The sequence below is a fragment of the Malus domestica genome, chromosome 01 (assembly GCF_042453785.1).
Source record: "Malus domestica chromosome 01, GDT2T_hap1".
NCBI classification, from domain to species: Eukaryota; Viridiplantae; Streptophyta; class Magnoliopsida; order Rosales; family Rosaceae; genus Malus; species Malus domestica.
The window spans coordinates 29,509,389-29,530,759 of NC_091661.1; the positions used below are offsets into that span (position 1 = coordinate 29,509,389).

The 21,371-nt window shown below is 38.5% G+C and overlaps 3 protein-coding genes across 8 annotated transcripts; all 3 read left to right on the top strand.

Annotated features, from left to right (window-relative positions):
* The first annotated feature begins 616 nt into the window (after window positions 1-616).
* LOC103440262 (probable methyltransferase PMT16) lies at window positions 617-5,159 on the top strand. Its single transcript, XM_008378934.4, has 6 exons — window positions 617-1,510; window positions 3,258-3,468; window positions 3,678-3,975; window positions 4,147-4,539; window positions 4,631-4,708; window positions 4,802-5,159. The coding sequence occupies exons 1-6, from the start codon at window positions 785-787 to the stop codon at window positions 5,037-5,039; spliced, it is 1,944 nt and encodes a 647-aa protein (XP_008377156.1). The 5' UTR covers window positions 617-784; the 3' UTR covers window positions 5,040-5,159.
* Window positions 5,160-6,043: 884 nt separating this feature from the next.
* On the top strand, window positions 6,044-6,717 carry LOC103441283 (protein MEN-8). The gene is made up of 2 exons (XM_029107332.2): window positions 6,044-6,407; window positions 6,528-6,717. The coding sequence occupies exon 1, from the start codon at window positions 6,086-6,088 to the stop codon at window positions 6,395-6,397; it is 312 nt and encodes a 103-aa protein (XP_028963165.1). The 5' UTR covers window positions 6,044-6,085; the 3' UTR covers window positions 6,398-6,407; window positions 6,528-6,717.
* Window positions 6,718-16,662: 9,945 nt separating this feature from the next.
* Window positions 16,663-21,197, top strand: LOC103440302 (protein FAR1-RELATED SEQUENCE 5-like). 6 transcript variants are annotated; one of them, XM_008378993.4, is made up of 6 exons: window positions 16,908-17,357; window positions 17,861-17,946; window positions 18,118-20,191; window positions 20,350-20,487; window positions 20,568-20,627; window positions 20,742-21,197. In XM_008378993.4, the coding sequence occupies exons 2-6, from the start codon at window positions 17,873-17,875 to the stop codon at window positions 20,796-20,798; spliced, it is 2,403 nt and encodes an 800-aa protein (XP_008377215.1). In that variant the 5' UTR covers window positions 16,908-17,357; window positions 17,861-17,872; the 3' UTR covers window positions 20,799-21,197. The 6 variants fall into 6 exon arrangements, with proteins under 6 accessions (XP_008377199.1, XP_008377207.1, XP_008377215.1 ...); XM_070826649.1 differs by having other exon boundaries at window positions 16,927-17,357; window positions 17,861-18,029; XM_029103688.2 differs by having other exon boundaries at window positions 16,994-17,357; window positions 17,869-17,946.
* Window positions 21,198-21,371: the final 174 nt, after the last annotated feature.

Here is a 21,371-nt window from a genome sequence, read left to right on the forward strand (position 1 = left end):
TTCGATTACAATTTATAACAACTCGCTTATGGTGCGATTTAACCGGATCTACACACCTTAGTGTAATATGTTAGTGTTTCTACACAATGATGGATATAATCCAACTAGGTAGACTAATGGGATGAGGACATTAAAAACAAGGCTTATTATTGAAATGCTCTCTGAAACTGTTATTTAGTCTGATTTACCCTTTGAAGTTGGCTTTGTCTCATCTTGCCCCTTGAAACTAACATTTTCAACTCTTTTGGCCTCACTTTACTTGTTACACATCTATTTACCTCTAGATTACATGCTAAACCAATCTCAGTTTCATTTTTGACAACTCTAATTCAAACCCCATGAGTTAAGGCATTTTTTTCATTTTTTTTTTTTAACAAACGATATTATCTACACTAAAAGTGTGGCCTAACCTCATCATGGGCTAACAATAATGTTATTCGAATTCGCCTTTGACAATAATGAAACCTAAGACCTCTTACTAAGTGGCAAATAAATTATTCAATCAATAAAAAATTCCGCACCGTGCCCTCTCGAGCAAGCAAGCTAGCAAGCAAGAAGAACCAGATTAACCTGCCTATACTTGGTAGGTCTATTTCAAAGTCCAAACCCCAATGTGTTGGTAAATTAGACAAACACCACCACCCCACATGCCGCAACGTGCATCATAACCTTATTTATCTAAGCCCTTCACTGCCTCCACCTCCCTCAAATCTAAACCCTTTTAAATTCCAAGGGAAGAGAAAGAAAATCGTCAAACACTTTCCACCACCACCACCATACATCCATGGCTGCCAAGGACGACCGCCTTCCGTACCACCCAACCTCCAAGCCCTCCAAACCCTCTCCATTCATTTGGAAAAAACCCAACGTCTACACCTTACCCGTCGTCCTCTTCCTCTGCATCTGCTCCTACTTTTTCGGCCTCTGGCAACACGGCGGCCCCACCGCGGTCACTAAAACCGCCTCCACGCCAACCTTCAAACTCCCATGCAAATCCCCCAACGAAATCCACACCACAACCACAACAACCACCGCGTCAGCCTTAGATTTCACCTCCCACCACAGCCCCAACTTCAGCACCGCCACGTCCTCCCACGCCACCACCACCAACGTGTTCCCGCGCTGCGATGCGAAATACAGCGAGTACACGCCATGCGAGGACGACAAGAGGTCGCTGAAGTTTGACCGTGACAGGCTCATATACAGAGAGAGGCACTGCCCCGAGAAGAGCGAGCTCCTTAAGTGCCGCATCCCAGCACCGCACGGCTACAAAAACGTGTTCCCGTGGCCGAGAAGCCGGGATCTGGCTTGGTACGCCAATGCGCCGCACAAGGAGTTGACGGTGGAGAAGGCCGTGCAGAATTGGATCATATACGAAGGAGATAGGTTTAGGTTCCCTGGGGGAGGCACCATGTTCCCTAACGGTGCGGACGCGTACATTGATGATATTGGCAAATTCATCAATCTCAAAGATGGCTCGATTCGGACCGCCATTGATACAGGCTGTGGGGTAAGCAAGCTTGCATTATCCTTATTTGTTTATTTACAAATTAATATGATTAGATTTACTAATTAAATTATTTTCCTCATTTGTTTCTTTACTACTTAATTACGATTAGATTTACTAATTAAATTATTATGATAAAATTTTGTCTTTCACTAACGTATGTTAATACTCCTAGTTGTCCCTATCGAAATTTTTTTTATTGTGACCCGAACACGGGTGGTACACCATGTGTTTTTATTATATAAGTGGTGGGAAATTTTATTTTTTAAGTTATTAACTTTTTGACACACATATCTCACCATTTGTATAATGACACATGATGTACCACCCTGTATTCCGATTACATTGAAAAATTTCTCGTCCCCATTGTCCGCCAAGTGATTACTTGTTTAGTCTAACACACTTTGATAGTCACTTAGTACTACGATTTGGTGGTATTCCTCTTCACTTGGAAGTGAGGGGTCTTAGGTTTGAATCTCGTGGATGACAAATTCGATACCAAATTAAGATGCCTATTGTGTGGCTTAGCCGAACTCCCCATCTTCTTAGTTTAAAAATATTGATGTACTAAAATAAAAAACACATTTGGATAAATAATTGTTTTTAATTCGAATTATTGAATGGTTCTTTTTTAGAAGAAAACTGGTGATGGTATGCGAATTAGGACAAATTTGGATAAAATATGAATTTAGCTGTGGATTAGTTGGTAATTGATGGTGACAACTAAACAACTTTAATATCCTAGTGATAAAATAAGAAGGAAACAAGATAGGGAGGGGAGGGGAGGGGATGGGCAGTTTAATTTCCCAAACTAGGACATTGCCTCCCTCCTAATTTTAGCTATTCAAATTTAAAGATTTACTCCCAACTTGATAAAGGAATCTCGCACGATTTGGGATGTATTCGATTGAGATTTTGAGAGATCTTAATTCTTTTTATAAATCCAGGTGTATCAATTAGGATTTAAGTGATTATCTGAAAGTTTAGGTGTAATCAGGATTTTGAAGAAGTGTATACCATTTCAGTATTCAATTAGAGATTGATTTTGAAGGGTTTTTAAAAGTTGGGGAATTCAAAGGAATTTGAAAGATTTTGTAGTGTATTTTAAGCATTATTGAATATCACCTCTTCCCCTGAAAATTTGAGGAAATTCACTCAAAAATCTACATAGAATCTCTAAAATCAATTAAAATCCATCAAAATCCATGAATTTATAAATTCCTTAAAATCCTTCAAAATCTCAATTGAATATACTCAATCCTATCATCAAGTGCAAATAATATACATACTATGTATAATTTGGTCAGCCATGAGGCTAAATTATTGGTTCCTCAATCCGAAAGAAAACATTTCGATTTGGAAAATAACTTCACCAAATCTGATATCACCGAGCTGATGATCTTTCATTTATGAAAATTCAATTTTTAAGCAAGAAAATTTTACTCATTACTGAAATGCCACGGTGTAATATATATTCTACGTAATCCTTACCCTAAAATCGGGATGAAGTCATCTTGTGCTACAATATTTTTCAAGAAATAATTTTTTTACCTTGTTTCGAAGTTGGTCTTAATCTTATGCTATAATATTTTTCGAGAAACAATTTATCACGCTTATTTTCTCCTTCTGCATTTATCGAAAATAATTTTATTTTCTTAGCAAGGTCATCCTCGTTGACTCGAGGGGATTCCACGTGGCAGCCACGTGATGTTAATTTCTTATTTTCTCAACGTGCGTGCATGCAACGCAGGTTGCGAGTTGGGGAGCGTACCTGTTGTCCCGCGACATCCTCGCCATGTCGTTCGCGCCGAGGGACACGCACGTGTCGCAGGTCCAGTTTGCTCTCGAGCGCGGAGTGCCCGCCCTCATCGGAGTCATTGCGTCGAAAAGACTTCCTTACCCTTCTCGAGCCTTTGACATGGCCCATTGCTCTCGCTGCCTCATTCCCTGGGGGCAACACGGTAAAACTTCTATAGTCACTTTTAACCTTCAAATTTTGGTCGAATCTTTTATGTCACCTTTACACGATCATATAATATTATTAATTTAGAGAATACGTAAATCTAGTTATTAATATCATAACATATCAATCATGTCATCAGTTTATATTACAACACGTGAATTGGTAATTACGTACTTATGCAATTTCGTGCATTTTGAACTGGTACAGATGGGGTTTACTTAACGGAGGTGGACAGAGTTCTGAGACCGGGCGGGTACTGGATTCTATCGGGGCCGCCGATCCGTTGGGCAAAATATTGGAAGGGTTGGGAAAGAACCAAAGAGGATTTGAATGAAGAGCAGACTTCCATTGAGAATGTAGCCAAGAGCCTCTGCTGGAAAAAGTTGGCGGAGAAGGACGACATTGCCATTTGGCAAAAACCCACCAACCATTTGAGTTGCCAAAACAACCGCAAGTTCGGCAAGGCTCGCAATTTCTGTCCCGCCAATGATCCTGATACCGCCTGGTATGTGCTCGTTTTAGTTTTATCTTTTAAAGTTACAGATGTTACGATCTTATTGAGATTAGTGTCATATGCACGTTTTGAATGAATTTCGTTAATTTAATTAGAAAGAAAAACATAACTGAACTATTTTTCGTTAAACTCATCCATTTCTTTTGTACAAAAATGTTGAAGGTACACAAAGTTGGAGACTTGTTTAACCCCATTGCCAGAAGTTTCAGACAATGAAGAAGTTGCAGGAGGGAAGTTGGCAAACTGGCCACATAGGCTCAATGCAATCCCACCAAGGATTAGCAAGGGAACTGTGAAAGGTGTGACGGCTGACGTTTTTAAGCAAGATTCGGAGCTGTGGAAGAAGAGAGTTTCGTACTATAAATCGGTGAATAATCAGCTGGGAAACCCTGGAAGGTATAGAAATATTTTGGACATGAATGCACAGTTGGGTGGATTTGCTGCTGCCCTAGTTGATCTCCCTGTCTGGGTCATGAATGTGGTTCCGGTGGAGGTTAAGTCTAACACCCTTGGAGTCATCTATGAACGGGGATTGATCGGAACATATCAGAACTGGTAAATTCGTAACATTTTATCATACATCTTCTATGTGACATACATCTAAATTTTAAAGGCTAACACGCTTGGAGTTGTTTTAAATTCGCAGGTGTGAAGCAATGTCTACATATCCAAGAACTTATGACTTCCTTCATGCTGATTCAGTGTTTAGCCTCTACAAAGATAGGTAAAACCTAAACATTTTCCAAGTCATTTGCATATTATTTTTGTGACTAAATACCAACATGTACCAATGTGTGTCACATTATTCGATTTGCAGATGCGAAGCGGAAGACATTTTGCTGGAGATGGACAGAATTCTGAGGCCGGAGGGGAGCGTGGTCATGCGAGACGATGTTGATGTGCTGGTGAAGATCAAGAGCATCGTCGACGGAATGGAATGGGACAGCCAGATTGTAGACCACGAAGACGGTCCTCTCGAGAGGGAAAAACTGCTGTTCGCCGTGAAAAAGTATTGGACAGCTCCTGCTGCAGCTGAAGATAAACCTTCCTCCTAGCAATGGCGTTTTGTTTATCTCTGTTTTGTACTTAAAACATTCATGATTCTTTTTGTGAAGCATTTGCTCCTCCAGCTGATAGCAGCTGGATTTTCATTTAATGAAAGGTTTCTATCCAAATCTCAATTTTCTCACACTGGATACACTCTTTGCTACCCAAGGTACGTGATATGTTATCCAAAGGTCAATTTCCTAGCACCAAGTTAAACAATTATGATGCTGGTGTCAGGATTCTCTTTAGATGTCTTTCATCCGGATCCTTCAATTCTCTACGTTCTCTGATGGGTTCTGGCTCCAATTGCCGACCCACCACGCCCACATGTCGTCTTCTTGCCTCCGATTGCTCAAAACTGGAACCAAGTCCTCCTAGATAGAGAGAAGAGAGTCGGGAAGAGAGAGAGAGAGAGAGTGAGCAAGGGGAACAAGATGAACGTGAAAAAGAAAAGAAAAAAAAAGTTATTAATTCATGCTCGTTTGATGTTCGGTTAAACATACACAATTGAAGGATCAAGAGGATCCGAATAAAAGGTATCTGGAGAGGATTCTATGTCAAATGCTAGATTCAAAATTTTACTATTTTATATAACATAATTCAACAGTTTGGATATGGTGCGAACACATACTTAATACAACACATATTCAATATGAAGACATAAAAAATTATCATCGTGGATCATTAAGTGGCGCATTTGCACATTGAGCGGTGTATCACTATTTCAAGTGTTTACTACACCATCTAATTGGTCCAACACATCACCTGATATATTGTTTATGAATTTTATACTTAATACGCGTTGGTATCCTAAAAAAGTAGCAAAATTTAAGAGATTTTGTCGATGTATATTTTGAGCTGTATACCATTTAAGTGGATCATGAGACATACGTGATTTTCCCCCACACGAAAATTGTTCATATAACCTATTAGTAATTAGGTGATTCATACATGAAGCCACCTCTTCCTAACCCAATTACCAACTATAAATGGACTTGATTATCTTACAAGATATTCCGTAGTTAATCATAAAGCTTATTCCTAAACCCTAATCATGGCATCCTTCAAGTCTCCTATCAACTCCTTCAGCTGCTTCCAAGCTGCTACAACCCTTGTGTTGTTGATTGCCCTGAGCCTCTCAGTGCACACTCAGAAGGCTGATGCTCAGAGCAGCAGTTGCTCGGCCGCGCTGAGCAGCCTAAATGTGTGCGCACCTTTTGTGGTGCCTGGCTCCACCAACACCAATCCGAACTCTGACTGCTGTGGCGCGCTCCAAGCCGTCCATCCTGAATGCCTTTGCAACGCTGCCAGGGTCGCCGCTCGCCTCCCCGCCCAGTGCAATCTCTCCCCCATCACTTGTGGTTAGTCAACTAAAAGTATATGTTTAACTGATCATCGTACACTAATTGCAATTTGTAGGATTAATTAATATCATCTTATGTTTAACTGATCATCGTATAAGACTTATACGTTTATCATGTTTTTTTCTTTTGCAGACACCAACTGATGTGCTACGACAATGCCGTCAAGGGAATAATGTTGAAGTTTCACCATTTTGCTTATGTTGTTTTTTCCTTTTTTTTCTTCCCTCGAATGTATGCTCTGATCTGCGATGATGATCTGGGGATCAGAGAGAGAACTTAATGTTGTTGAATAAAATGGGAAAGATGTTTCAACTTTGTGGAACGATATGTTCTTAATAAATGGCACCAATATATGATCGAGAACATCTGATTATAGGTCTACATATAACCGTATATGCGGCACAATCGATCATTAATTTCACATAACATAAAAAATTGTTGGTATATGGTCCAGCCCATGATGAATGTTTTAGATTATTCTAGTAAGCAAGTGAGGTGGCCAGAGCATGCTAGACAATTCTAACATGTTATCAAGTTGATGGAAGAAGCTAGAGAGTACTAGCTTCCTTGGTTGCAAATGGAAGGATCCATGCACATGCTAGAGAATTCTAGCAAAGTTCAAGTTGGTGGAAGAGTCTAGAAGAATGGTGAGGTTTCCACCAACATACAAGATTAGTGTAGATAATTCTAGCTTAGGAAGGTAGTGGAATTATCTAGATATCTCTAGCATGATGTTTCCATGCTTCTTCAAGGTTCCATCCATGCCTATAAAAGGAGAAGGCATCCACACCATTTGTATCAACCAACCAATAAAGAGAGTAGTGAGTAGCAAAAGATCAAGTCCAAAGCTAGAGCTCCACTCCAAGAGTGAGAGTGAGAGTGTTCCACTACACATTGTGTGAGTGAAGTTTAGAGGGATAGAAAGTGTGTGTTATACTTTCTTGTATCCATCAAGCCTTGTCTTTGGCTTTGTAAGACTACTCTTGTTGTACTCATCTTTTTCATATAGTGAAGATTGATCCTTGTTTGGTGGATGTAGGCATAAATTGTCGAACCACATAAATTCTTGGTGTCCATTTTCTACTTTACCTTGTGCATTCTCTATCTTGTTGTACCGACATTCCTAACAAGTGGTATCAGAGCCCAGTTGGCTCGCACTACGAGATGGAAGGAAGTGGCACTATGATCAAACTCACCAACTCCAATTGGGTAACATGGAAGCCAAGGATGGAGGACATTCTCTATTGCAATGATCTGCATGAGCTAATTGAAGGAGATGCCGCTAAGCCAGAGAGCATGTCCGATACCGAGTGGAAGAAGATGAATCGCAAGGCAATTGGCACAATTAGACAATGGGTGGACGATAGTGTTTTTCACCATGTGTCTAATGAAACCAATGCTCGGGAGTTTTTTACGAAGCTTGAGTCCTTGTTCGATAAGAAGACCCTAGCCAAGAAAGTCTTCTTGATCAAAAAGCTCATCAATATGAAGTACAAGGATGGTTTAAGTGTAGCAGAACACTTGAACAATTTCCAAAATATCATCAACCAGTTGGCTACTATGAAAATGACGATTGAGGACGAGCTACAAGCGCTCTTGTTACTTGGATCCTTGCCAGACAGTTGGGAGACCTTTGTGGTGAGTATAAGTAACTCTGCTTCTAATGGTGTTCTTACTCTTGATAATGTTAAAAATAGCATGCTCAATGAAGAAACAAGGAGAAAGACTTCTGGCACAGATAGCAGCCAAGTATTTGTCACAGAGAACCACGTAAGAAGCAAGAGTAGAGGACCTAGAGGTCATGGCAGAAGTCCTAGCCGATCCAAGTCGAGGTTCAGGGGTGCATGCCATCATTGTGGCAAAGAAGGTCACATGAAGAAGCATTGTCGTAAATGGAAAAAGGAACAAAGGGATGGAAACAATACTGCAGGTGTTGTGACTTACGGTGAATAGCTTCTTTAATGCAGACAAGCAATGTTTTTCTGGCAAAGAAGTCTATAATTACTTTTGCCAATGACGATGGTAGTTCTGATCAGGGGGAGCCCGGTTAAGAGAAGTCTAATCAATAGGGTCTTGGTTAATGAATAGTTCGATCAATGGGAGTTTGGTCAAGATGACCAATCCTATTTTTTGGTATTCCTCCCTTATGGACTGGAGGGGGAGATTGTTGGTATATGGTCCAGCCCATGATGAATGTTCTAGATTATTCTAGTAAGCAAGTGAGGTGGCCAGAGCATGCTAGACAATTCTAACATGTTATCAAGTTGATGGAAGAAGCTAGAGAGTACTAGCTTCCTTGGTTGTCAATGGAAAGATCCATGCACATGCTAGAGAATTCTAGCAAAGTTCAAGTTGATGGAAGAGTCTAGAAGAATGGTGAGGATTCCACCAACATACAAGATTAGTGTAAATAATTCTAGCTTATGAAGGTAGTGGAATTATCTAGATATCTCTAGCATGATGTTTCCATGCTTCTTCAAGGTTCCATCCATGCCTATAAAAGGAGAAGGCATCCACATTTGTATCAACCAACCAATCAAGAGAGTAGTGAGTATCAAAGGATCAAGTCCAAAGCTAAAGTTCCACTCCAAGAGTGAGAGTGAGAGTGTTCCATTACACATTGTGTGAGTGAAGTTTAGAGTGATAGAATGTGTGTGTCATACTTTCTTGTATCTTTCAAGCCTTGTCCTTGGCTTGGTAAGACTACTCTTATTGTACTCATCTTTTTCATATAGTGAAGATTGATCCTTGTTTGGTGGATGTAGGCATAAATTGCCAAACCACATAAATTCTTGGTGTCCATTTTCTACTTTACCTTGTGCATTCTCTATCTTGTAGTACCGACATTCCTAACAAAAAAGCTCTTTGAAATTGAAAAATTATAGTGAGGCAGCAAAGGTACCTCGGTGAAAGCAAGTCATGTTTGAGGAATTGTCAGTCTTGCGGAAGGCATCGTTCGTTACCTTATCAGATAGAGAAGGACTCAAACATTTTATTGACAGAAATATCACCATTGAGGAAAATTCAAACTCATTCTTGGTATCGATTATTATTAGCATTTGATTTCTGGGTTGATTCAATGAAACAGTAAGCACAAAAGAACACACATACTTAGAAGAGAGCTTTTCCTTAATGTTCAATGTATTTCAGCTTACTCAATTAGCAAGAAACAAATTCACTCTCTTACAACATTACAAAATCATTACAACCATTCATTCCTAAGCCATCATGTAAGATGCTTACAGTTGTCATGAGCTATGACTCATTACAATCTAATCTAAATACCAATTGGAATACGATCCAAAGGTTCACATTAAATCCTACACATTGCTTATCATGAAACTATCACATCAAATACATTTATACTCTAATACTCCATTCTAAATGTTTTGCTGATTTCAAACCAAGAGCAGTTCTCAAGTATTCGAATCGATCCTTAGGAAGAGCCTTGGTAAAGATGTCTGCTAATTGCTCATCTGTGCTGCAATAGTGTAGTTCAATTGTCCCATCTTGAATGACATCTCTTATGAAATGATATCTCCGATTAATATGCCTTGTTTTATGATGAAACACTGGATTCTTAAACATGGCTATGGCAGAAGTATTGTCACATAGCAAATGTGTAGCCTCCACATGTTCTTCTCCAAAATCAGATAAAACAAACCTCAACCACATTGCTTGTGTTGTAGCTTCTGCAGCACTTACATACTTGGCTTTTGCAGTAGATAAAGCCACACTGCATTGTTTAACATAAGCCCAAGAAAACATTCTTGAACCTAAACTAAATGCATAGCCCGAGGTACTCTTCATGTCATCCAAGCTTCCTGCCCAATCACTATCACAGTAGCTTATCAACAAAGCAGTTTTTCCTTTCACATATTCAATCCCAAAATCCAATGTGCCTTGTACATATCTCAAGACTATTTTAGCTGTCCCCATGTGTTTTCTAGTAGGTTTATTCATAAACCTTGCCGCAAACATGATGCATACATTAGATTGGGTCTAGTAGCTGTCAGGAATAACAGACTACCAACCATTTTCTTGTACAAACTTTCATCAGCATCCTCACTCCCATCTTCCTTAGATAACTTGTCATCAATTGCAAGTGGGGTTTTCACAGCTTTACAATCTTTCAATCCAAATTTCTCAAGTAGTGACTTGGCATATTTCTTCTGATGAATAAATATACTCTTATTGGTTTGAATTATGCCCAGACCAACAAAGTGATGTAACAGTCCCAGATCTGACATCTCATATTGCTTTATCATATCCTTCTTAAATTATTGAATCATTTCATCAGAATTCCCTGTATAGACAATGTCATCTACATACAAAGATACAATAAGCACACATGCATCACTGAACTTTGTATACAGAGTAGCTTCACTTTGGCTTTTCTTAAAACTAGATCGATTGAAATAATTGTCTATCTCATCGTACCAAGCTCTAGGAGCTTGTTTCAGACCGTATAAGGCATTTTTTCAACTTGTAAACCTTGTCTTCTTGTCCTTGAACTTCAAATCCCTGTTGTTGATCAACATATACTTCCTCATGCAGTGTACCATTTAGAAATGCAAACTTAACATCTAATTGAAACAACTTCCATTCTTTTTGAGCTGCCAATGCAATTAGAGTCCTAATGGTATCAAGCATTGCCACAGGTGCAAAGGTCTCGTTGAAGTCCACTCTAAGCTTTTGAGAATAGCCCTTAGCCACTAGCCGTGCCTTGTTCTTCTGCACTGAACCATCCAGATTAAGCTTTGTTTTGTAGACCCATTTTACACCAATTACAGGTTTATAAAATGGCCTTTTGACCAACTCTCATGTGTCATTCTTTTCAATCATCTCAATCTTTGTGGACATAGCTTTTCTCCAAGCCTCATCTCCTGATACTTCTTCAAAACATTCAGGTTCCATCACACAGAAATTGCATTTTTCATAGATATCATTCAAGCTTTTGAACCTTAGAGTTATAATCATACACTTGTGAACTAGTGTGATCCATTTTCTCTTCTTGTCTTGAAGAATAAGCAATAACTTGCTCATGTTGCTCCTGTAGTAATTATGTGCATTCAAATACTATATCATTTTCAGCAGCTTCAACCTCATTCTCTTCATTTCTATAAGCTTCACTTGGAATTGAGATGGACAAAGTCTTCTTGTTACTAGATTTCCAATCCCAACAAGAGTTCTCATCAAAGATTACATCTCTAGAAATAACCATTTTGTTAGTTTTAGGATTGAACAACCTGTAACCCTTCTCACAAGTTCCATAGCCAAGGAATATGCACATTACACTTGTTGCATCTAGTTTCTGCCTCATATGTGATGGAACATGTGCATAACATAGGGATCCAAACACTCTTAAGTGTTTTACTCCACGCTTTCTTCCACTGTAGGCTTCAAATGGAGTCTTCTTATGTAAGGCCTTAGTAGGACATCTATTGAGAATGTAGACTGCAGTATTAACTGCTTCTACCCAAAACTCAAATGGAATGTCTTTCTCCAACATCATGCATTTAGCCATTTCTACAATGGTCCTATTTCTTCTCTCAGCAACACCATTCTGTTGAAGAGAATAGGCCACTGTGAGTTGTCTTTCTAGACCAAGATCTTCACAGTACTGAGAAAATTCCAGATAAGTGTACTCCCATCCCTTGTCACTTCTTAATTTCTTCACTTTGAATCCACTTTGTAATTCAACATTTGCCTTGAACCTTTTAAATATACCAAATGCTTCAGACTTGTTCCTCAGAAAATAGACCCATCCCATTCTGGTACAATCATCTGTGAAAGTGATGAAATACTTGTTTCCAGCTTTGGTAGGTGTTTGCATTGGTCCACATATATCAGTGTATATTAACTCCAATGGTAGTGCAGCTCTCCAGTTTGTTTCTTTAGGAAAAAAATCTCTAGAATGCTTTCCAATGGCACATCCCTCACATACTGTGGAGTTCATTCTGAGCTCGGGTAAACCAGTCACCATGTCATGCTATTGGAGTTGCATTAGAGCGTTCATATTTAGATGCCCGAGTCTTCTATGCCATATCTCAGCTGCTTGTCTGACACTTGCCTTCATAGCAATTTGGATTCCTGGTTGCAACTTCAAAGGAAAGCTTTGATTTCCCTTCATAGGAATTTTAACAACCAGATTAGAGCATGTAAAATCTTCATAAATTCTTACTTCAATCCCCCAAACACAAGGTAATATACATGTTCCATCATCTGTCCCATGCTCAATAAATTCTTATTTAAACCAGGTACTAACATGATCTCGTTGATGTACCTTTTTCCTTGCTTAGTTGCAACCATTAACTCTCATTTTCCAACCACATTAACCAAATCCCCTGTGCCCATCTCAACTTTGGCAGTAACACTTCTATCAATGTTCTCCAGTAAATTTTCTTTTCCTGTCATGTGATTACTGCAGCCACTATCAACATACCAAATGTCGTATCCCTTTTTCACTGCAGCAGACATACACACATAGAACATAGTTGGATTGCTCTCCACTTGATTAGCATAATTTACGTATTGAGTAACCTTTTTAGATCTACAATCCTTGGCAAAATGCCCTGGCTTATCATAGTTGTGGGACCTTGGTTTCCCTTTGAACCAACACTCTCCAAAATGAAGTTTATCACAGTACTTGCAAGCATTCTAGACACTATCAGAAGACCCAGTAAATTTTCCTTGCTGGTGCACATATTTGTTATCTCATTTCTTACCCTTTGTCTTCCAGTTCTTTGTGGGTTTGAAGTTTTGATTGCCTTTGTAATTGTTCTTTCTGAGAGCTATACTTAAACTAGCAAATGCCTTTTCAGTGTTATTTTCAAAGTGTCTCTCAATCCTTTGTTCATACCCTTTTAGAGTAGCAACTACATCCTTCACATCAACTGTCTCCAAATCCCAAGTATTCTCAATCACAGATACAATACTATCATAGGATCTAGGAAGACTAATCAATAATTTCTGCACTATTCTTTGATTTCCAATACTCTCACCATAACTTTTCATTTGTGTAATGAGATCCAACAAACGCACAAGATACACAAAAAATGATTCATGTTCACCCATTCGAGTATATTCAAAATCATGCCTTAAGCTTTGAAGTTTCACAGATCTCACCTGTTTATCTCCAATAAACTCATGCTTCAGTATATCCCAGGCCTCTTTTATTGTCTCCAGAATGGCAATCCTTGGGAAAATTTCATCTGACACAGCTTCTTGAATAATTCCGAGAGCCTTAACATCCTTGATCATGTTCTCCTTCAGATGTTTTAGCTCAGCTGCAGTGAGTTCTTCTTCTTCTTTCTTCGCCGGAGGTTTATACCCCCTTTCAACCATATCCCACAGATCGTGAGATCTGAAGATGGTCTTCATCTTTATCTGCCAGAAATCAAAATTTTCTCCATTGAAAATCGGTGCTCGAAGATCAGCATCACTCGATCCAGCCATATTAGACTTGTTATCGAGTTACCCAGAGATTTTTCAGATCATTCTTCAATCGCAGCAAACTCGATTCTCTGTCGAGTTCCTCAGCTGCGAACCTTGTCACAGATTCACGCCCAGATTGAGATCCAACATGGCTCTAAGGCCATATTATCGTTTGATTTCTGGGTTGATTCAATGAAACAATAAGCACAAAAGAACACACATACTTAGAAGAGAGCTTTTCCTTAATGTTCAATGTATTTTAGCTTACTCAATGAGCAAGAAACAAATTCACTCTCTTACAACATTACAAAATCATCACAACCATTCATTCATAAGCCATCATGTAAAATGCTTACACTTGTCATAAGTTATGACTCATTACAATCTAATCTAAATACCAATTGGAATATGATCCAAAGGTTCACATTAAATCCTACACATTGCTTATCATGAAACTATCACAACAAATACATTTATACTCCAATAATTATGAGAAAACTTTTGTCCCGCTGCATGTTCGTGAAAGTAACTCTTATTATGAATGCGTATCTCTGTCCTTGCAAAAACTGACCCTGCTAACAAAAAAAAAAGTCAAGCTTGTAGAGCAGTCACTGGATTAAGAGTCACATTTTTCTCCTTGGTTCAAGCCATTGCCCTTCCATAGAGAAGATGCTTTTCAGGCCTCACTATACAAAACCAACCTCACATATCCCACAAAAACTTTACACCAATGTATAGTACTATAGTACTACTATGTCGACCATGTCATCATAAAAAAATACTATAAAATCTTTCTCTCAGCCGCTAGTGACTCGTGTAGTGGTCGGCATTCATACGTGCTCCTCTTTCCCCCATAACGCTTTGGGTACGAAGGTTGTCGCGATTTAGGTTTATGGGTGGATTGAGTCAGAAAAAGTCCCTAAACTCGATCAATATCAAGATGTCATGATCAGTTTGGTTGATTTTGTTAGAAAAGAATCCAAAATATTTGTGTTACTTCATCTGCACTAGTTTGTATACGAATGCGTGAATTATACCAAGTACTCAGTAAATTATAGACCACATAAAATCTTCGTTTTCAAGAAGGATAATCAACTCAGCAAATATTTTCGCAAGCTCTTAATCCGTTGCTTTGTTGCTTTCCATCCCAAGCCTATGTTTGCTTAGTAAGTAAGCTTGAGTTGCGTGAAATGTTGCATTTTTCATTTTGTAATTAGCCTAACCCCACACTTTGGAAAATATATGAGAGAGAGAAGTCGGAAAAAATGTGAAAGACAGAAAGAAGATGTTTGAGTGGAGAAAATTTATATTTACATTTTTATTGGAAACTTTAACGAAAAGTTTATAGTACTGTTCACTTTAACGAAAAATCATATTTTTACATTAAAAAGTCAATCATAGTACTATTCATTTTACATTTTATTTTGTCCTTATCGTTAAAACTCAAAGTTTTCAAGTCATTTTCATTAATTTTTATTTATTTATTAAAATTAGAATTATTCTATGATGATACGTGGATAGAAAAAAAAAACAATTTGTACAAAATGGCATTACTGCCAATGATTTTCTTTTAGGGCCCGTTTGTTTAGCTTCACTAAGTTTCATTGGACTATACTGGATTAGCTTTTAGTGTAGTCCAGCGTTTATTGTGATGAGGGAGTAATATTAATGAGATTAGCTAGGACTCACCCAGACTAACAGCATCACTAACAGTTCTTAGCGAGAGTCCCCGAAAACCACAGGACTAGCTAAGGCTTGTTTCATCCTACTCCCGTTGCTCTGCTGGCATCCTCTCTGCAACCGCAGCTTCATCTTCTTTGCGACCACAACTGCATCTTCTCTGCAACTATAGCGTCCTCTCTTTGCACACATCTGCACATCTTCGCAAATCCGCTCGAATCGCAAAACCCAGATTCGCTAAGATTGCAAAACCCATATTTGAATCGCAAAACCCAGACACGAATTGCAAATCCCATATTCGAATTGCAAACCCAGATTCGAATTGCAAAACCAAGTTCGTTTGAATCTTTGCAAACCCCAGATTTGATAGGAAAATTTTAGGGCCTCAAATCCAAAAGGAAATAACCAAAACCCAAGGGTGCTCTGCATACCAAATTCCTTTTGCAACTTTCGAGAGAGAGAGATGGAGATTCTAGATAGGGAAATTGAGGCACAATTTCTTTTTCTTTTTTTTTTTTGATCCATTTGGTGCACAATTATATATGTACAAAGTTCATTTGTTTTCGGGAGAAGGAATGCAGTTGACTAGAAAAAAGAGAAAGGAAAAAAAAAAGAATTATTTTTTAGTCTTTTGGTTATTAGTCTGATACTGCACCAAACGTTTCACTAAGTTAGTCCAGCTTAGTTCCTGCAGCTAATCCAGTTCGAGACAGTCCGGTTCAACAAACGCACCTTATGGTATAAGATTAAAAGTATTTTTATTTTTTAATTGACAAATTTTTTTTGTCAATAAGTAGTTTAAATATACAATGCCAATCATTAGGCGGGCCCATCCTGATGGGCATAAACGCTTACCTTATTATTATATTTCTTTATAAGCTTACCTTATTATTATATATATTTTTATAAGATTATCCTGCCCAACGCTTCGTCCCCACCCCAAAAAATAAAAATAAGAAATAAAAACCCAGCCCAAACCTCTATCTTTGGAATTAGATTCTCTTCGGATCATTTTATTGGGGATTCTAGAATCAATAAATAGTAACAGTTTATTAAAGATTGTGCGATCATAGTTTTATTTTTATATAAAATGAGACTACTTTACTTTAAAAAAATATAAAAAATATTCAATTAGGCTCTCACAATTTTTGATGAACGGTTATTGTTCATTGATTTCCCGAATCCACAATGAGGAGATCCGGAGGGATCTAATTCCCCATCTTTGTACCTTAGCCAGGAGGATCCTCGTTAAATCCTTTTTGTGAGGATATTAAAGATTCTTCAATCATATCCGTTTATCGTACATCATGCGATCATAAATTATTGTAAATTTTTTATTTAAAATTAAATATAAACAGTATCTAACAAAAATTAATCGCACGATGTAAAATGAACGGATGTGATTGGAGGAACTAGAGAAAGAGGATCCGGCAAGAATCTGCTCTCGTTCCTTAGGAACACGAATAAGCACCTTCATCACTGCAATTTGAGCTCAAATCTCTCCTATTTGTTCAATATCTCACTCCAGATCCCCAAAATCCGAAACCGACCGTTAAATCTAGGGGTTTTCTCTTCAGCCTGAAGGAGGACTCTTTCTCGGGCAAGCAGATTTTGTAGCGACCCTCAGCTAAATGTCTGGCAATTTGGAAATTCAAATTCAAGTTTTCTAATCTCTTTCAGATTCTGATACTACCCACATTGGATTCGGCGTTGGAAATTTGATGGGTCACTGTCAAAATCCGAGCTTGTTGCTCCTTCTATTGCAATGGCGATTTCTATGACGAACGGAAATGCAGTTGGGTGAGCTCAATTCAGCAGCAATCACTGTGTGTAGATTTATACATGGTAAAATTTCGTTTACCCACATGCAGTTTACTTTCACTACTTCCCCTGTTTTTAGTAAATTTTATTACTTTTTTCTTAGATGCAAGCCAAGCATATGAATACTTCTTAAATGTAATCTTAAACCAAAGCATATGAATACCTCTGGTGCAAGTGTGCAACTCGATTTTTCCTTAGAGTTCTAGGATCTAACGGAAGACATGACACATAACCGAGCGTAATGTCATTCTAGGATTTATATAGCCGACCCCACTTAGTCGGAAAATGCTTTGTTGTTGTTGTTGTTGTTGTTGTTGTTGTTGAGTATCTTGTCCTGCCAACAATATTATGCAGTAAAGTCTATAGCCATACCAGTAGGAATATATGATTAGGGATGAACCAATCCGATTTTAGTTACTGGAAAATAAAGCGGTTAATCGCCTTTATTTGCCATTCTTTTTAGTGTTTAATATTATCCATGTAGTAATGCAGGTCCATGGGTACGACCTTTTTTTTTTTTTTTTTAGTAATGCAGGTCCATGGAAAGGGAGGATGAAGATTTTGGTAGTCTTCATGAGGGTGTCATGGATGTCGGACTTCAAACGGCAAATAGGTTGGATTTGAATGTAGAGCAAGTTTTTTGCAGCCCAAAATTTGTATCTATCAATGCTACTCAGCCTAATATTTCTTCCATAGGTGCAAACAGTATAGATTCAGTTTTAAAACTTGGTTCAGAATTCGAATCTGATGAACATGCTTACAAATCTTACAAGAACTATGCCAGGTTGGTGGGTTTTAATGTTCGAAAAGACTGGGTCAATAGGAGTAAGGTACATGGCCAGGTGGTATCGAGGAAGTTCACTTGCTCTAGAGAAGGTTATCGACAGAATGACAAAAGAGATGCTAATGTAAAGAAACGTCGCAAGGAAACAAGAACTGGTTGCTTGGCGCATGTTATTATTACTCGTCAACCTGATAGTAAATACCGGGTTACGCAATTTGAAGAACAACACAATCATGACAATATAAATCCAAGTATTGCTCAAATGTTACCACCACAAAGAGAATCCAGTGTTCCTCAAGCAGCTGACTCGGTAGAAGATTTCGGGCCACTGTCGAAATTGGCATTTGACTTGATGAGTAGACGACCTAGAATAAGGGAATCTGCTGATAGTTTTGCCTTTGATTTTGACAATCATCTTCAATCTGAAAGGACTCGAGATACGAAGGAGGGAGAGGTGGGACGTTTGCTGCATTACTTTCAAAGGCAGCACTTTGAAAACCCGTCATTTTTTTATGCAATACAGGTTGATACTGATGATAAAGTGAGTAACATATTTTGGGCTGATGATAATATGGTATCAGATTATGAACATTTTGGGGATGTGGTTTGTCTGGACTCAGTTTTCAGAACAGACACCAAGTGTCTGCCATTTGTACAGTTTATAGGTGTAAATCATCACAAACAGGTAGTTATTTTTTCTGCTGCACTTTTGTATGATGGCACTGTTCAATCCTTTGAGTGGCTATTTCAAACTTTCTTGGAGACAATGTCAGGGAAGAAACCAAAGGTCATTCATACTGATCAAGATCCAGCACTTGTTGAGGCAATAAATTCAGTCTTACCAGAAACAGACCATCGCATATGCACATGGCAAATGTGCCATAGTTCTCTCAAGCACCTTCACCATGTAGTAGAAGATACCGAGGCTTTTGCCAATGATTTCACGAGCTGTATATATGACCACAAAGATGAGGATGATTTTGTTCGTGCGTGGGGAGATATGCTGGATAATTATGGCCTTCGGAAGAATGACTGGTTAAAGTGGATGTTTAGAGAACGAGAAAAATGGGCTGTGGTATATGACAGGAATACTTTTTTTGTTGACATGAAAGGGTCACATCTGGTTGAGAGTTTATTCAATGATTTGAGAAAATACCTAAGTTCTGACCCAGATGTGCTTCATTTCTTTAAGCATTTTGAAAGGGTGGTAGATGAGCAACGTTGCAAAGAAATAGAAGCTAGTGTTGAAATGAACCGTTGTATTCCAAGACTGATGGGAAATGTGATTTTGTTAAGGCATGCAAGTAATGTTTACACTCCAAGAGCATTTCAAGTATTTCAGCGAGGATACGAGAAGTCTTTAGATATTGTTGTTAATCAATGCAGTGAGAATGACTCATTGTTTGAGTACAAAACCAACATATTTGGTAAAAGTACGGAGCACACAGTTACATTCAACTCTTCTGATGACATAGTCATTTGCAGTTGTAAGAAATTTGAGTCTGTTGGGTTTCTGTGTAGCCATGCTCTTAAAGTGCTTGATCACCGCAATATAAAGGTTCTCCCCTCCAAATATATCTTGAAGAGATGGACCAAAGATGCAAGGTTAGGGAGTGCAAGAGTGAGTGATGCCATCAGTGATAACCCTAAGCTTATTGTGGGAAGCCGTTACAAAATTCTGTGCCACCGGATTCTTATGTTACCAGCCAGGGCTTCTGAATCTGAGGAGGCTTTTCAGTTTGCTGTTAGACAACTTGATCAAGTGATGGAAGGTGTGGAGAAAATCTTAACATTAAGTCCTGAGGATGCTCAAGCTTTCACTTCAAGTCGCACGGCTGCAAATGTTTCTGATACTGAACATGCAAAGATTTTTCTAGATGAGTTTGGAATCGATAATCAGGATGACAATAGAGTAAAAGGAGCCGAGGAAAAGGATGGAGCCGTTCTAGACAGAGGTCCATTAACAAATGTTAATGGCGAATACAATGCATCCATACAAAATACTGGTTCCTGCATTTCAAGTCTGCTATTGTACGCCTCACCTCAAGCTGCAACGGAAAATGCTATTATCCAGGCAAGTCCGGGCTTGCATTTATTGCAATTATATGAAATGATTAAAGTATGTGGTGGTCATGTTTAGGTTTCGTGCTCTGATATTCTATATGTAAAGCTTTGATATTTTTTGTTCATGTCTTCTTAGCTGGGTTTGATCTTTCCATGTTCATTACACAGGGTTTGTACAATTTTGAAACGAACCAGGTGGTTCAGTGCATGCACGAACAAGATAACCTGGTGATAAACCAGCAAACTGATCCTAACATGTTCTTTTCTAATGAACATGATTCACCTGGTCATTCTCAACTACTGGAGGTAGATCTTGTAGACACTTAACTGTTCATGGTTTTTTGGAGGTATCATTGTATGAGAGTTGTATACTCATTGGCATGCAGGAACCTCTGATCAATGGTGTGTACCAAGAGCCCGTATCAAGCACCCCTGAAGTGAGGCAGGTAAGTAAAGAGTAAAGGTCAAAGACTGAAATAAACCGGTTCATATTTTGTTTCGTATAAAAAAATGACAAAGTACATGAATGTTAATTAGTTTTGGTTGATGGTTTCCTGCAGGCAATGGATCTCGATGTCCAAACTCCATCGTCGTTCCTGGTTTTTGATGGCAGGTAGAGAGCTTCGGACACTCCTCTGTTAAAATATGTATGTTCTATGTTGTATAGTGTACTCTGTAGAATCTCAAATGTCTGAAATGCCTATCTCGATGTCCAAACTCCATCATCGTTTATGGTTTTTGTTGGCAGATAGAGAGCTTCAGACGCTCCTCTGTTAAAATATGTATGTTCTATGTTGTATAGTGTACTCTGTAGAGTCTCAAATGTCTGAAATGCCTATCTCGATGTCCAAACTCCATCGTCGTTTATGGTTTTTGTTGGCAGATAGAGAGCTTCAGACGATCCTCTGTTAAAATATGTATGTTGTATATGTACTCTTATTACTCTGTAGAGTTTCAAATGGCTGAAATGCCTGTTTTTTTATTTCTAAATATAATAGATTTTGAAGAGTCTCAAATGTCTGTAGAGTCTCAAATCTCAGAATGTAGTTTTAACTGTTAGATCTTATTTTTGTGCTTTCTATCAAAGATCATCAAACAGTTAAGAAATTTGAAATACTCGATATTCTAGAGCATCATAGAAAATCTCGATGTTCAGAACAAATTTTGCATCTGAGAGTTGAGTTTGGCCC

What these genes read in the sequence shown, in the direction of transcription:
- LOC103440262 (XM_008378934.4), top strand. Translation starts at nt 785, where the DNA reads ATGGCTGCCAAGGACGACCGCCTTCCGTACCACCCAACCTCCAAGCCC. An exon ending in CATTCCCTGGGGGCAACACG is followed by an intron (nt 3,469 to 3,677) that starts GTAAAACTTCTA and finishes GAACTGGTACAG; the next exon opens with ATGGGGTTTACTTAACGGAG. An exon ending in AATGATCCTGATACCGCCTG is followed by an intron (nt 3,976 to 4,146) that starts GTATGTGCTCGT and finishes AAAATGTTGAAG; the next exon opens with GTACACAAAGTTGGAGACTT.
- LOC103441283 (XM_029107332.2), top strand. Translation starts at nt 6,086, where the DNA reads ATGGCATCCTTCAAGTCTCCTATCAACTCCTTCAGCTGCTTCCAAGCT.
- LOC103440302 (XM_008378977.4), top strand. Translation starts at nt 17,873, where the DNA reads ATGGAAAGGGAGGATGAAGATTTTGGTAGTCTTCATGAGGGTGTCATG. An exon ending in GTCATTCTCAACTACTGGAG is followed by an intron (nt 20,488 to 20,567) that starts GTAGATCTTGTA and finishes ATTGGCATGCAG; the next exon opens with GAACCTCTGATCAATGGTGT. An exon ending in GCACCCCTGAAGTGAGGCAG is followed by an intron (nt 20,628 to 20,741) that starts GTAAGTAAAGAG and finishes GGTTTCCTGCAG; the next exon opens with GCAATGGATCTCGATGTCCA.